This window comes from Argentina anserina, chromosome 6, assembly GCF_933775445.1.
Source record: "Argentina anserina chromosome 6, drPotAnse1.1, whole genome shotgun sequence".
NCBI lineage: Eukaryota > Viridiplantae > Streptophyta > Magnoliopsida > Rosales > Rosaceae > Argentina > Argentina anserina.
This window is the reverse complement of record NC_065877.1, coordinates 5,288,259-5,305,162: the sequence shown is the minus strand read 5'-3', so window position 1 is coordinate 5,305,162 and position 16,904 is coordinate 5,288,259. Positions and strand designations below refer to the sequence as shown.

General features: G+C 40.3%; 2 protein-coding genes across 2 annotated transcripts; one reads left to right on the top strand and one right to left on the bottom strand.

Annotated features, from left to right (window-relative positions):
* Window positions 1-8,027: 8,027 nt before the first annotated feature.
* Window positions 8,028-9,621, bottom strand: LOC126799904 (PAN domain-containing protein At5g03700). Its single transcript, XM_050527165.1, has 2 exons — window positions 9,210-9,621; window positions 8,028-9,104 (listed from the first exon to the last, which is right to left on the bottom strand). The coding sequence occupies exons 1-2, from the start codon at window positions 9,597-9,599 to the stop codon at window positions 8,094-8,096; spliced, it is 1,401 nt and encodes a 466-aa protein (XP_050383122.1). The 5' UTR covers window positions 9,600-9,621; the 3' UTR covers window positions 8,028-8,093.
* Window positions 9,622-11,045: 1,424 nt separating this feature from the next.
* On the top strand, window positions 11,046-12,977 carry LOC126799838 (uncharacterized). Its single transcript, XM_050527099.1, has 3 exons — window positions 11,046-11,684; window positions 12,035-12,379; window positions 12,639-12,977. The coding sequence occupies exons 1-3, from the start codon at window positions 11,082-11,084 to the stop codon at window positions 12,912-12,914; spliced, it is 1,224 nt and encodes a 407-aa protein (XP_050383056.1). The 5' UTR covers window positions 11,046-11,081; the 3' UTR covers window positions 12,915-12,977.
* The last annotated feature ends 3,927 nt before the right edge of the window (window positions 12,978-16,904 follow it).

Genomic DNA, 16,904 nt, shown 5'->3' with positions numbered 1-16,904 from the left:
GGTGATTAAACCTTACTATGACGAGTCTACCCTTGGTGGTGATTCATAATTACGCTTTATTTTAAAAGACCGAACTATGATATGTATATGATATAGTCGGTTGTGTATGTGTATATTGGTAAAAACGATACATATATATGAGTTGCTATATTATATACTGTCATATTCATATTTCTAAATGAGTTTATTCATAGCACTAATATTTATGTTATTTGAGCATGAGTAGCTTGATTTTTGTACAATAACATATAAGGATTGTATTATACGTGGTTTTAACTTGTGTCATGTTAAAACATTTTTCTGTCTTCGGACCTGTTGGCATATTGGAACCTAGCCTTGGCCGGGTGACAGTTACAATTTAGTTAGAGCTCTAGTCTGTCTACCGGTGTACTGTATGAGAGGTAACAGAGGGGTTACCTGCATATGAGTACCCATATTTTTGGGTAACAAATGGGTTGCCCAATGTCTGATGACGTACTGCATGAGGGGTAACAGATGAGTACCTAAGTCTCATGAGTACCCGTATTATAAATGTATTCGGGTAAACAAATGGGTTGCTTAATTTCTCCTGAGCACTTATATTTTCAGATATTATTGGACATCGAGATGGGACGTTCTGTGACTTATGAGTGCATTTATAATTAAATGTTTTCAGTATTTTTCTCTTGTATTACTATGCGTCTTATACTGTTGTTTTACTCATACGAGTTGCAAAACTTACCGAGTTTGTGTTTACAATCCCGGTGCACCTATTCGATGGTGTAGGGGATAGTTCTACAAGTGTGGATTAGCAGAATTGAAGTACTACTCTGAAGATTTCAAAGTTTCTTTATTTCTATTTTGTGGTGAGAATTGAGAGGATTTTACATTCCCATTTGATATAATGCTTGAATTATAAATTGGTTTTGTAATAATCGAATCGACTAAGATGTACTATGAACTCAGTTACAATACGCTGTGACTATAAGATGATTTCGATTTATTGAGATTATTTTAGAGTTTTTCATGGCTTCGATTTTTTAGTTTAACACTTGAAATTTCGAGGTCGTGACAGAGATAAACTAACCGGGTACATACTAAGAGATGAGAGACGAATTGGGATTGCGGTGCATACTGAGTGGAGCCGGTAGTGGTCGGAAACTCGGAATCGAACGCGGAGACGATGGTGGAGATGGAGGTCGAGGGAGTTGATGGTGAAAGGTGGAGGCGGTCGGAGGTGGAAGAGAGGCTGAGAGGGAGAGCTGGAGGAGAGGGAGAGGATGAGAGAGGTGGTGGGGTGGAGGGCTGACAGACTTGGCGCCATCGGTGGAGGTGGAAGCGTTTGAGTTCGGCTACAAGGGTTGCTCAGTTGGAACGAAGAGTTTGCACTTTGCGAGATCGCCAAGAGATGCTCATTTACTTCATTCACATAGATATCTAATCTAATAGTAAGTATTAATTATATTTAATATACAACGGTTCCTATTTATTTTGACTCTTAGAACCGAACCGAACTGTATATAAACGGTTCGGTTATACTAAATAGCTTCAAATTTTTATGTAGTAACCGAACCGAACCATCCTTAAATGGTTCGGTTCCAACAGTTCCGTCAGGAACCGAAACCGCTTAACAGTCCTAGTCAGAATTTTCATACGCGGCTTCTTCAACTGAAGTAGAAGTTCGAATGAATTGTCAATCCAGATAGAATTAATTGGAAGCTGGATTGCTGGCCCTGGCTATATTTTATTTCATCCCATGGAAGGTTGAGGACCAACGCATACATGCAAGTGATCGATCAACCTGGCCATACATTTCACGCATAATAAGCTAGCTAGTCGGTTTGTCATGACGTCATTGGCATTCATACATCACTTCTTTCGGCAAAAGAACCCTAATATGGCATTCATGTAATAATTCTTATACAACTTACTTGGGAATGGACCGAATAGTACTTGTGTGTTAGAATGAGCTGGAACAGCTAGGTAAAGCATGACCATGTTACTCATGGTGTGTTAACAACTAGGATTAATCATTAGGATTAGAGCTAATATTCTCCAAACTCTCCTATAAATAGATAGCATAGCTTTGTAACAATTCATCAAATTATCAATACAAATCCTCATATTCAAGTTGGTATCAGAGCATGCTTACTTGGTTGGTTGCAAATTTGCTCCACTGTTTTTCTCCCGTCTGGCGTAGGTGTTTTTGCCAGACGTCCGGATAAGCAGAAATACTGCCTCCGCCGTCGCCTCTGCTCTCTGACGTCGTCTCCTCCGGTGCCACTGCCTCTTTCGGAAGCCAGCCCCGATGCCGCTTCCAATCACCCAGATCGGCGTGCCCGTGCCTCCCCTCGGTCCGACCTCAGCTCCGTCGTCTCCCCCTCGCCGACGCAGCAGCAGCGACGACCCGAGACCGGGTGATCCACCTCAACCCCGTCATCGCCTCCTTGCCGACGCAGCAGTAGCGCCGACCCGAGACCCGGTGCTCCGACCTCCGCACCATCATCGCCTCCTCGCCGGCAGCAGCAGTAGCGCGACCCGGAAATCCTCCTCGTCGGTTCCAATTGTGTTGATTTCGGAAGAAATTCGGGAATTTTATTAACCCCAAGACCCGACCCGCGATCCGATCCGAGATCCGACCCGCGATCCGACCCGAGATCCGACCCGCGATCCGACCCGAGATCTGACCCGCCCCTTTTTCTGCTGCCTTGTCAGTGCTTTTTCACCGACAGTGCTTGTTCACCGAGGCAGGTTCCTATCAGTTTTTTGTTTCCGCTGCATTATTACTGATTTGTGATTTGATTTGATTTACAATGGGTTATGGAGATGAAGACGAGAGTTCTCAGGTCAATGATATTCAGAAATTTGAAGTATCTGTCAAGAATTCTGACAGTGGTTCTTTTGGAGGAGCCAAACCCAATGGGGCCAATTTCTGTAAATGGAAGAAAATTATGACAGCCCATCTCCGAGGAATGCACAAGATAGGACATATAACCGGAGTCACTAAGGCTCCCAATGCAGATGCGGTTGTTGCCTACACTAAATGGGACGATGATGATGGCGTTGTAATGTCTGTCTTGTTCAAAGCTATGAATGAAGAGATACTTGACCTGGTAGCAGAATGTGATACCGCGCATGCAATATGGACTACATTGGAAGTACTATTTACTAATGACTCTGATTTTATACAGGTTCATGAGTTAATGTGCACAGCTTTTGCAATGCACCAGGATGGGCAACCGGTGGCGCAATATTTCACCAAATTGAAGAATATTTGGGCTGAGATTGATGTGAAACGTCTTTGCATGATCAAGAATCAAGAGGATATTGTTTGGTACCAAAAAGAGAAGGAGCTTGAGCGAGTTCACAATTTCTTGAAAGGTTTTGATGCAAAGCATAACAGTGCAAAATGCGAGCTACTCAGAAAGACCGAACCTCCTAGCTTAATCATAGGTTTCACATTTATCCGTAGGGATGAGTCTCAGCAGGAGAGTCTTCATAAGACACAAGTTGAAGTTTCTAGCCTCACTGTTCAGGCTACATCTCCAGCACCATCCCTTCAGCAAGCCACTTCAGCTCCACTCCATAAGCGCGGACCACCACCAGGCTTTGGGAATCAGCCCCGCCCTCTTATTGCCATGATACAAACCATGCTCGTGCAACCTGTTGGAAGTTGTATCCACACCTTAGACCCCAGAGGCCTAATTATCGTCCTAAGGCGAAAGCAGCTATTCAATTAGTCCCGGAACCAGATATCTATGGTGTGGTTGGACATGATCATCATACAGCAGGAAGAGCAACACCCACAACATCATTAGCTGGTCGTGGTAAGATTGGTATGACTTTACATATTTCTCACTTTGTTGGTTTTGATACATAAATTATTGATTCTGGTGCGTCCGATCATATGACTTATGACAAATCTTATTTTACTATCTTATCTCCTCCACCAGTACCATATGTTACTAATACTAATGGTGATGCCTTCCCCGTATTGGGGAAATGGTCAGTTCGTATTACTCCCACAATAGAACTTCACAATGTGCTATATGTACATGCTTTATCTCATCATTTGATATATGTCCCACAATTAAATACTGAAGCTAAGTGCTCTGTGACATTTTTTCCTATGTATGTGATATTTCAGGATCTTCTCACCGGGGAGTTAATTGGTCGGGGGTATCTAAGGGGCAGGTTGTTTCATCTGGATCAGACGTATGCGGGGAAGAAACCAGGGGCACCGTCTCGGATCGCTTTGCTCTCCACTTCTGATAAGCTAAGTGAAGTTTGGTTATGGCATCGTCGCTTGGGGCATCCATCTCTTAGTGTTATGAAAACATCCATGCCTACTTTGTTTCTTGGTGTGGATGAGTCAGTTTTTCGTTGTGAAACATGTGTTTTGGGCAAGAGTCATCGATCTACTTATTCTCATAGTACTTCTCATAAACCTACTCTTCCTTTTGAATTAATTCATTCTGATATTTGGGGGTCCTCCAAAGAGTCTACTGTGACAGGAATGCGGTATTATGTGTCATTTATTGATGATTGCACACGTCTTTCGTAGATTATTCTTCTGAAAACCAAAAATGAGGTTTTTCCGGCTTTTCAAACCTTCTATACCACTGTCCAAACACAATATAATGCCACAATTAAAATTATTCGTTCTGATAATGGGGGAGAATATGTGAATTGTGTCTTTCAGGAATTCTTTAACGCACATGGAATTGTTCATCAAACAACGTGTCCTTACACACCTGAGCAGAATGGAGTTTCCGAAAGAAAAAATCGTCATTTACTTGATATGGCCGTGTGTATTCTCTTTAGTGCCCATATGCCCAAATACCTTTGTGGTGATGATGTCCTAACTTCTGCTCACCTCATTAATCGTTTTCCATCCCGTGTCCTTGGAGGCAAAGTTCCATATGAGGTGCTTGCCTCCCATGTTTCCTTACCCTATTTTTCTAATCTTCCCGCCCGTGTTTTCGGTTGTGTTATTTTTGTCCATCTTCCAAAACATCAGAGGTCTAAGTTGGATGCCCGAGCAGTTAAATGTGTGTTTGTTGGATACAATGGACATCAAAAAGGGTACAGGTGCTATCATCCACCTACTAGAGAATATTATGTCACTATGGATGTTACTTTCTTGGAGGACATGAGCTATTTCACGTCTTCTGATACTGCTCTTCAGGGGGAGAATTCATATTTTGAAGAGCTGTATCATAAAGAGGGGGAGACAAGTCAGTCAGGAGATATGGTGCCAGGTTCGATTGAGATTAATGATATATCAGCTACACATGCACCACTAGATGATTCTGGTATAGTCACTCCAGAGCTTCAGCTACCAGAAGCTGACAGCACAACTGCCCCTCCTGCCTCGCCTACTGTTGTTTATACCCCTGACCAACGTTTCCCTGGTACAGAAGATCACTCATTTGAGGTTAGTCATTCTATTGGGGCAAATAGTAGTGAAGCTAATAGTAGACAATATGTCTTGCCAAATAGGTCTACTCGGGGTCAGCCAACAAAAAAATATGAACCTACCCTTCAGGCTAAAGCTAAGTATCATGTGGCAAACTTTATGTCTACCAAAAGATTGTCTAAGTCATATGAATCATTTGTGAATCAAATTTCTGCTGTATCAATACCTAACAAAGTGCAGGATGCATTGGGAGATCCAAAATGGAGGAAAGCGATGGAAGAAGAGATGGAAGCATTACAAAAGAACAATACTTGGGAGCTTATATCTTCACCATATGGCAAGAAGGCAGTGGGATGTCGTTGGGTGTTTACAGTGAAGCAGAATCCAGATGAGTCAGTGAGCCGGTATAAAGCACGCCTAGTAGCAAAAGGGTTCACCCAGACATATGGCATAGACTATGATGAGACATTTGCACCTGTTGCAAAGATGAACACTATTCTGGTATTGCTCTCTTTTGCTGCTACCTTAAACTGGCCACTTAGACAGTTTGATGTTAAAAATGTATTCCTTCATGGAGAACTTACAGAGGAAGTGTATATGGATCTTCCTCCTGGATATGTGGTAGCTTCTCCAGATAACTTTGTATGCAGATTGAGAAAGTCTTTGTATGGTCTTAAACAGTCTCCTCGTGCTTGGTTTGGAAGATTTTCACAATTCATGAGGAAAATTGGCTACAGACAGAGTAATTCAGACCATACATTATTTCTCAGACATCAACAAGGGAAGGTAACAGCCTTAATTATATATGTTGACGATATGATAGTTACTGGTAATGATACTATTGAGATGGATAGATTACAGAAGCAGCTAGCCACATAGTTTGAGATGAAGGACCTAGGTACACTCAAGTACTTCTTGTGCATTGAGGTAGCCCGGGAAAGTGATGGAATCTATCTGTGTTAGAGGAAGTACATTCTTGATCTGCTAACGGAGACAGGTATGTTAGATTGCACTCCAATTAATACTCCTATTTAGCAGAACCATCGGTTAGCAGAATACCCAGATCAAGTGCCCACTGACAAAACTCGTTATCAGAGGCTAGTTGGACGCCTGATTTATTTGTCACATACCAAGCCAGATGTCGCGTATGCAGTAAGTGTAGTGAGTCAGTTCATGCATAATCCGAGCGTGGATCACATGGATGATGTTGTGAGGATTTTGAGGTACTTAAAGTTAGCTCCAGAGAGAGGAGTAATGTTTTCTAATCACAACAATATCCTTGAGATTTATGGCTTCACAGATGCAGACTGGGCTGGAAATATTACGGATTGAAGGTCGACATCAGGGTACTTTACCTTTGCTGGAGGTAATCTTGTTACGTGGAGGAGTAAGAAACAAAATGTGGTAGCTCGATCTAGTGCTGAAGCAGAATACAGAGGTATGGCTCAAGGAGTGTGCGAGTTATTGTGGCTTATGAATTTGCTATAAGATTTGGGTGTTAAGCCTAAGTGTGCTATACAGTTGTACTATGACAACAAGACAGCTATTGATATTTCACAGAATCCTGTGCAGCATGATCGTACAAAACATGTAGAGGTTGATCGTCACTTTATAAAGGAGAAGCTAGACGCTAAGATCATTTGTTTTCCGTTTGTTCCTACAGAAGAGCAACTTGCGGATATACTCACAAAATGAGTGTCTAAAAAGGTCTTTTATGACTCACTTAGCAAGTTGGGCATGGTTGATATGTATGCGCCAACTTGAAGGGGAGTGTTAGAATGAGCTGGAACAACTAGGTAAAGCATGACTATGTTACTCATAGTGTGTTAACAACTATGATTAATCATTAGGATTAGTGCTAATATTCTCCAAACTCTCCTATAAATAGATAGCATAGCTTTGTAACAATTCATCAAATTATCAATACAAATCCTTCATATTCAAGTGTGTGTACTATGATAGATCAACTAAAGATTAGCTAGCTTTGTTATTAATAACTTTTTTTATACGAGCTTTGTTTATAACTATAAATTTTTGGGCTCGGGCGTTGCTACTGAGACTTGGCCACTTTACAGGCTATGTTAGCTGTAACCCCTTAATCCCATATGATTGCGGTGTTTACAGGGTTATCAACTTATCGTTCCTCTCAAAGACTGCCACTTATAGTTGTTACACCACAATTCGCTTCAATCAACATGTTTGGTTATGTAACACTATTGTAAAAAGCAGATGAGTGCGTAGACATTGATAGAGTACAGTGATAATTATATAGTTATCAGTTATCAGTTCTTTGATAATTATATAATTATAGAATATTAAATATTAAAGTGTCTGGATCTGATCTTTTTGAGTTGGGTCTCTGTGTGTGTGTATATATACTGATATGTTTAGGCCCAGTTGCATAGTAATGGTTGAAATTAGAACTGCCATTCTTTCTCCTTGTAACAAAAGGAGAACTGAAAATATTATCATGCATTAGAACTTACAGTTTACATGGCATTAGAACCATGTACCAAATGGAGTCATTTGTTATGGCCATCAGGGAAATGAAATCCAAGAGAGCCTGCTCTCTGTTATTTTTCTCATTTTGAACCAAAATTCTGTTGCAAGGAAAGTTAGGGAAAAAAATTGAAGCAATATTGTATGATATGTATCTTAACTTCTAGATGACAAAATGCCTGCAAGGTACATGCTATCAATTGTTATGGCCATTAGGCAAAGAGTGTCTTTTTCTTTTTCTGATCAAGTAGTAGCCAAGACCTACAAAGACAGCAAGAATGATCACCCCATCAACAACTCCTACCAAGATCAACACCCATTTTTTCACATTGGACTTTCCATGACTCCCATGACTTAAGCCCTTTGGAACCTTAACCATGTAACTCAACCCACTCGTCCTTTCAACTTGTTTAACTCCAATCACCATTATATATAGAAAGCATTCTTCATTGATATACAATGCAGATGCACACTTGCAATCTTCCAAGCACAATTTACTACACTCTTCTTTGGTCACATTAACCATCTTACGATCCCCACCGGCCCTTAACACACTAGTGACATTCTCCAATTCAAGCATTTCGGCCTTACCTCTTCCACAAAACCCATCTGATGGAATTTCTTCAATGCAACTAGTAGTACTACCAGTACTAGTCTCATTTTCTGCTGTCAAAACTTGAATGCATGAACAAGCACTTGATAAGGTACAAATGCCATAAGGCTTACAGGCCAATGGAAGATCACAAGTTGTGTTGAGTGCTTGAAAAGAAGCATCAAAATTTTCCAAGCTGGGTGAGTAAAAATAAAGCCTCAAATTCCCTGTTTGGTTCCCCAAAGCCATAAACCGCAGGGGCTGAATTGTTTCCTCAGGCGGATTAATCTGCGCGATTTTCTTACCTTTATCATTGTATATCTCCAATCCTTTTAGACCCAATTGAATAAAAGCAATATTTCTGTTCTTGGAAGGCTTAAATTCCCAATACGAATAGTTTTTCTTACCAGTATTCAAGTAGAGAGCAATCTTGCCGTGCTCAATTTCCATCGAGTAGTATGAACTTGAATTGCTAGGAAACGAAGTCAAGCGTGACGCCACGCTAAGTCTTTGACCCCAGAGCATCACATCAGTAGGAAAGTTAAAACTCTGCCATTTGATCCGATCCAAGCCATCAACTAGTACTAGATTCCCTGTCCTCAGTAGCTGTAGCCTCTGCAACAATGTAACAACAAGACTCAATTTTGAGCACATATCATAAACCAAAGTCTGTACATTTTTTTTCTTCCGGGAAGTTTTGAAATAGCTAGCTGGATTTACCTCCACACCTTGTCCAGAAGTCCCAGTTCTCCATCCCACTCTGTCATTTGGACCCTTCAGCCTTAAATCTCCATCATTGTTGAGTTCAAGGACGCATACATTCGATGTATAAAACTTGGAGTAATGGCCAGAATTCCACACCTTCACATTTCCAAGAAAGACTTGAAAGGAGCATGAGTACTTCCCATTGAAAGCTTCAACACTCAATGAAGCTCTGAAACTGGGGATGGTCTCAATGGTATCATCCATGAGATAAGCTCTGCCAATGAATCCCATGGTGTATTCAACAGGCACTGCCAGAGTGAGGTTGTAGCCATTATGAATCTCTGGCTTGGAGTGGCCAGGAATGAGGAGAAGAGTGAGGGAAATGAACAAGTAGGAGAGCAGCATTAGTGGAAATGATGCAGGTGGGTTTGCAAAGCAAAGCAAAGCATTAAGGTTTTGTGGGCAGAAATTGATGGGAGGCGACAGAGAAGGAAAAAGGTTGGGAGGAGTAGGAATGTTGGAACTTTTCACAAAAGGGAAAGAGCTTTCATTTTGCTTTCAATCGCTAATGTTATACAAATGTGGGATTATAGTGGGGTTACTCATGGCACGCTGGAGTTAACAGCCTACGAATTAATTAAGGGCTACTTGTTTACAGTCTCTCCATGTGAGGGCAATTTGAAAAGACTACATGAAAATGGATGTGTTTTGAGGTGATATTCTTCTTGTTTTGTTTACTGAAAATATATGACGTTATTCAATAAAATCTCGAGATTAATGTGTCGATTCAAAATAAATTAACTCTTTTAAGGTTTCTGATGTGATATTGCTAGGCTTTTAATCGATACCACCATATTCAATACTCGGTAAAATTTGAATTATTTCTAGTATAAGTTGCAATTGTAAGGGTCGTCTTGACCGCATTTCAAAAAAGTCACCGAGTCCATTTTATGATCCAAATTCAACTAATATTTGATGATATCTCTTCTTGAATGCAATATACACTTATTTCCAAGTGTAATAATAAGGTCTATTGTATTATTTGTCGTGCAAATTAAGATTGGAGATTTGTTGAGTAATTTCTTACTGTCATGGACTCACGATTCACCCAAATTTCTTCTACCACCCAAGAATTGTTTACCGATTACTTACCAAGTTACCAACCTAGAAGTTATGAACCCCATTTAAAATGTTACTCGAGTACGTTCTCGGTGGGCAGCAGGCAGATAAGGACCAGGGATCCTTTTGGTTCTGAGTGGCGTCTATCGTTCCGCCACGTGTCAACCGCAGTGAGACCCACCCCATACACTTTCCTCGCTGACATTGCTCTCGCGCCACCGTGACGTCTGCAAGACTTTTCCCGCCACAATCTTGGGCCGGCGTCCGATCCTTTCTGATTAAAAAGCCGTGATAAAAGCCCAATGAACCAAACCCACTGGGCCTATTCTCGGCCATCTGAATTCAGACCCCGCCGACATAAATACCCGTAGAAGAAGAAGAAGAACCGCCAAAGCCAGAAGTAGGAGTCATTGAGCCTCATAAAAATACGCCGATCAAGATTCCGGGTTTTATTTAATGGCACCAATATGCGGTGGCTCTTCCACTCTTCGACCCTTTTCTCCTCGGCCTTTCTTCGTCGTTCATTCTCGCAGCCTCTCCTTCCCCGCCAAATTTATCCACCGCAAAAGATGAGTTTCAAGAACGACACCAACTCTCCCAGTGGCACTTCCGGCATTTCCTCCGACTCCGTAAGCTCTTCTCTTTCAATCTTTTGCTTTCTGTGAAGTTCTTATAATTCTTTAGTTGGTTTTTGTTTTCCTAAACTCTAGAGGTAGTTTGGTATTATTATAGGTTTCAGCTGCTAATGTTGGAAACATAAGTTGTCCGATGTTATATGTTGGAAGTGTTCCTATTCTGATTTACGGTTATCGGATGTTAATGGTTGGAAGTATTCCTGTTATGCTCTACGGTAGTTCTACTGGTGGGGTAGTTGAGCCAATCCTTTCGAGTGATGTGAAGCAGTGTTGTTCACTAAGTGATGAAGTGGGATCACAAGTTGATTTGGTGTTGGAGGATAATAAGGAGGATACTTGTGTGATTTCAAATTCAAAGAGTGTAATAAGTAAATTGGAACATGAGGGAGGGAGTACAATGCCGGATTGGGAGAGCCAGTTGAGTGAGTGGTCTTTGCCTACGGAATTTGGGAAGAAAAGGAAGCACCATCTTCGTGCACAAAAGCGGCATTTTGTACCAAGAAACTTGAAGTATGCACCTGTTAAAAGGAATTCGGGTTTATCTAAGCGTTTGTGTCATTATGAACCTTTTGATATATGCTTGTCTGCTCTTCAAGATTCTTGTAATGCAAGAATGATGGAAGAAGAGGATATGTTAGAATTTGCTAATCCAGAACGCATGGTGGAATGTACAGATCCAATAGTACTTAGGCCAGGGATGGTCTTCCTGAAAAATTATGTGAGCCTCAGTGAACAGGTATTTGTTCTTTATTTCACTTCCAAATATGATTTTAGACTTTTAGTTATTCAAAACAGAAGCAGGTAACCAAGTTATTGGGTACATCTTTATCTAGACATAATGATTGGCATATCCACACATGATCAACAATACTGACTCTGGTATCAGTGGATCCTAAGTCCAAAGTTTTTGTTAAGTAATTGCGCTGATAACTATCCTGAAAAAAGCATGCATGTGATGTTATTTTCTGCTGCAACTCTCTAGCTTACTCTCCCTAATGTTATGGGTTATTAGATGTCTGTTCCTTTTAAATTCATTTTGAGTTCCTTATCATGTGACCATGAACTTACTATTGCCTAAACTTATAGGTTGAAATCATAAGGACATGTCGGGAGCTTGGTTTAGGCCCTAGGGGGTTTTATCAACCAGTTTTCCAGCAAGGAGCAAAACTTTGTCTGCAGATGATGTGCCTGGGCCTGAATTGGGATCCTGAAACTAGGAAATATGAAGATATACGACCAATAGATGGCACTGGGCCTCCTACTATTCCTAATGAATTTAGTTTGCTGGTTGAAAGAGCAATGCAAGAAGCACATGCCCATCTCAAAGATAAAATCGGATGTAGCAGTGTAGAAAAAGTGCTCCCTTCGATGACTCCAAACATATGCATCACCAACTTTTACACAACTAGTGGAAGGCTTGGTCTTCATCAGGTATTTACATTACTAAGATACACTGTACATAACTATGTTTGATAAGCAGTGAGCAATCCTAAATAATTGATGTGTAATTTGTAAAACATTTATTCAACATTCAAATAGTAGTGTGATTAACTGGTTATGGACATAGGGGGAGCAATTGTTAATGTTAAATTGTTGATATATTTGTGCTGATTTGCAAGAGTCAATTTTTTAAATTCATTTGTTATTTCAAGAGTTTCTATCTGTGCTCAGATGAAGTTTTGATTTTCAGGATCGTGATGAAAGCAAAGAGTCTCTCCAAAAAGGATTACCTGTCGTCTCAATATCTATAGGTGATTCTGCAGATTTCCTCTATGGGGATCAGAGAGATATTAAAAAGGCAGAGAGTGTTGTTTTGGAATCAGGAGATGTGTTAATATTCGGTGGTCTTTCAAGACTTATATTTCATGGTGTAACATCCATCATACCAAACTCAGCTCCAAATAATTTGCTGGAAGAAACTAGGCTTCGTCCTGGCCGTCTGAATCTTACCTTCAGACAGTATTAGAGACTCGGTCTTCATGTGTAATCACAGGTGTGGCATCTTTACTACTTGTATGCAGAATTTGATATTCATTATCAAATGTCATAATCCAGTGGATGGAGTACAATTTTAATATATCTAGCGGCTGATAGCCTCTCAAATTTGCTTAGTCTTCTTCAGGAAACAAGCTATGTTAAGAATAAATTACTAATGAGTTCAGCTTTGAGATTTACGCTGTGACTGCAACTTGTTTCATTCATTCAGCATAAAATAATTTCTGATTCCTCTCTAGTTTTATTGACCGTCTGAATTATGTTGAGCTTCTCTGTAACTTTGTCAATCACGCTGTGATTGTAACATCTTTTGTTCACTGGTATCAAATTGAAGGTCTTAATCATTCTATTATGGAATCTTATCATCTTACTAGAATCGTTTATCTTCTTCATCTGCATTTAAATGCTGTTGTTGTGCTTCTTTACCTCTTTATCAGACATTAATATTGGTTTATCGTTTGTATATATATCGTGTTTAATATGTTCGCCTAGAAAGTTCTTTTGGTGGTGCACCTGTTTTATCGTGCTTTTGTTGTGAGCTTCATATTCTATTGGACTCAGTAGGCATCAGTATTGTCCTATTAGCTGAAGCATGAGTTCAGTGATGATACATTGAATGTTATTCTACTTGAATTTATATAATATAACTTACACTTAGATTTATATGATCTTAAGCAAGTAGACCTGGATCGTCTGGGTAACTTGTAAATTAAAATTCAAGCCACATATGCAAGGAATCAAATCGGAGTTGTCAAGATAAGATACTTACCTAAAAACAATATGGAGTTTGATCTAACGTAGGTCCCTTGTCTTCTGTCGACTTACTTGAGCATCAATTATATTCACCAGCTCATTACGTACTGAGCAGTATGCTGACTGGATATAGGTGACATTTCTTCCATTTGTGAAAGCTTCTGAGCTTATGAGTATATCTTCTAACCTGCATATGTATTTTTTTCTGTCATCATATATGAACGGCAACCCGTTCAACCTAAACCATCTCGTCTTAAGGTTAGGTGTTGTAACGACTCCAAAATTTCGAGTATAAAAACTCAAAATTCTAAAGTCGTGAAACACCAAAACAATCTCAATGAATCGAAATCTTTTAAAATGCCACAGCGGATCATCTCTGAGTTTAAAATACAACTCAGTGAAACCGATTATTACAAACTAAATTATAATTCGACATTATAACAAATGAAAATGTATAATCCTCACAAGAAAGTCGCACAAAATCCTCACACAAGCTGGAACTAAAAATCTTCAAGCCCTCTGAGCGGTCCGTCAATTCCCGCTAATCCACACCTGCGGAGTATCCACTACACGATCGAATTGGTGCACCGGGATTGTAAACACAAACCCGGTAAGCTTTACAGCTCGTATGAGTAAAATGAAAATATAACTCGCATATCAATATATACGCAAAATCCACAAATCAATAAATATAAATGCACTCATGAGTCAATGGACGGCCCATCCGGTTGTCCCAAAAATATATGAAATGAAAGCACTCATGAGAAATCGGGCAACCCTTCTGGTTACCCAAATACATTTATAATACGGGTACTAATGAACGCCGGTACACATCTGTTACCCCTCACGTAGTACACCGCCGATATTGGGCAACCACCTGCTACCCAACATCCAAAAATATGAGTACTCATGAGCCGATAACCACCTGTTACCCCACATGCAGTACTCCGGCAGACAGATTAGAGCTCTAACTGTATCGTAACTTTCGCCCGGCCAAAGGCTAGGTTCCGACTTGCCAAACACGTACAATAATCTCACATCATATTGTACAAAAATCAAGTCCGAAGACAAATCAACATTTTAACAATCTCCATGTTAAAATCACGTACAATAATCTCACATCATATTGTACAAAAATCAAGTCCGAAGACAAAGCAACATTTTAACAATCTCCATGTTAAAATCACGTACAATAATCTCACATCATATTGTACAAAAATCAAGTCCGAAGACAAATCAACATTTTAACAATCTCCATGTTAAAATCACGTACAATAATCTCACATCATATTGTACAAATCAAAATCACATGCTCGATATACAATCTCGTCATCAAAATAACATCATCACGATAAAATCATAACAGTATATATGTACCTATTTACCATTTATACAATATATATATAATCCGCTATATCATATACATGTCATATTTCATAAACACGTCCGAAGAAAAAACGTTTTAACAAACACCATGTTAAAACCACGTACAATAATCACACTCATATTGTACAAATTAAATCACATGCTCAATATATAATTCTCGTCATCGAAATGACCAATTCCAATGAATTCATAACAGTATATAATATAGCAAACTATATATATATGTACTTATTACCATTTATACAATATATATGTAATCCACTATATCGTATACATGTCGTAATTCAATATTAAAAACTCTTGCAACATCTTGAATCTCCACAAGGGTAGATTTATAAATATGTGAGATTTTACTCACCTTATCGACTTGAACGTAATTCCACAATTTCCGAAGATAATTCATTTCCTTGATTTATTGATCACCTTGAAAAGATAAGAAAAGAATTTAGAAACGTTTCGTAAACTTTTAAATGCCGGAACAGTAATAATCGGTTACTGTTCAGCAATTTCTAGTTTTACGAATTTACTGTTCACTGAGTACTATTCACATATTCACCATGTATGTATTACTGTATAAATACACATCCATTACATATTATTGTACGAGTATACTGTTTACGTATTTATGTACGTATAAAAACTATTCAAATGTAAATATTGTCTCAGTAAATATTAATTACTGATTTACCATTCTGAAATTACTTTTTATATTTACTGAAAGTAATTTACATTTACATTTACCATACGTAAATAAAATTTACTTTTACTGTACGTAAATTACTTTTTACATTCACCGTACGTAAAAATAAAATTTTACAATTTACTGTGTCGAAGTCACTATTCACGCGCCGCCGCACGTGGTGGCGCGTGTACCCCACGCGCCACTCACCGGTGACAGCGCGTGGGGCCCACGCGCCGACACCAACCAAGGCGCGTATGACGATACCGCCGCCTCCAAACTCCTCCTATCTTCCTCCTCTACCCCCCTCCACGGCATCACGCCGTGCCTAGCCACCTCAACGCCTCCACACGCACCGCCTAAAGCGGCGGTGTTCATCAATCCTCCGATCCCGCAAAATCAACCCAAATCCAACAAATTTCAATCCCACAATCACACACAAGCATCAATCACTTCAATTCTTACCTAGATCGTACGGTGGAGTTGTTGGAACTCGTCGGAGAGGGATGGATCGTCGGTGGAGCTCGATCCTTCAAGGGGGCTTGCATCGGCTCGAGTTGCGTAGTGATAGCTCACATGCGGCGTCGGAGGGAGGAGAGGGGTGTGGATCGTGTGCTCATATCGGCGGAGGGCTGGAACCCGTCGTTGCTGGGCTTGGTGAGGTTCGACGATACTTCGCGGCGACGCTAGGGCTCGTGCCATGCTCGGTGGGTCGTCGCGTCGAGCTGCTGAGCGCCTTGGAGCCGGCGGTGAGGAACACCTCCCTCAGAGGAGGGAGATCGAAGGTGGAAGCCGAGAGAGAGAGAGAGAGGAGAGCTCGGGTGGGAGGGAGAGAGAACGAGAGAGAAGAGAGAGGAAGTGGGAAAGGGAGGCGGGGTGAAGGGTTTCCGAAAATGGAAACCCTAACCCTTCAATTTTTCCTTTTATACCATTTTCCAAATCGGAAACTAACTTCCGTTGTTAATAACTTTTACGTACAACGTCCGATTCGAATGCGTGACGTGTCCACGAACTCGTATCGACGAGCTCTATGACTTTCGTGGAGGAAGTTTTCACAAACGATCGACGCAGTAAAAGTTGATTTTTACGTCGCGGAAACGTAACGTTTTTCTAAATAAACGTTTCGATAACGTTTCCGTTTTC

Coding starts and splice junctions, on each gene's coding strand:
- LOC126799904 (XM_050527165.1), bottom strand. CDS start 9,599: ATGCTGCTCTCCTACTTGTTCATTTCCCTCACTCTTCTCCTCATTCCT. Junction 9,105..9,209: donor CTTCTGGACAAGGTGTGGAG/GTAAATCCAGCT, acceptor ACATTGTTGCAG/AGGCTACAGCTACTGAGGAC.
- LOC126799838 (XM_050527099.1), top strand. CDS start 11,082: ATGTTATATGTTGGAAGTGTTCCTATTCTGATTTACGGTTATCGGATG. Junction 11,685..12,034: donor ATGTGAGCCTCAGTGAACAG/GTATTTGTTCTT, acceptor CTAAACTTATAG/GTTGAAATCATAAGGACATG. Junction 12,380..12,638: donor GAAGGCTTGGTCTTCATCAG/GTATTTACATTA, acceptor TTTGATTTTCAG/GATCGTGATGAAAGCAAAGA.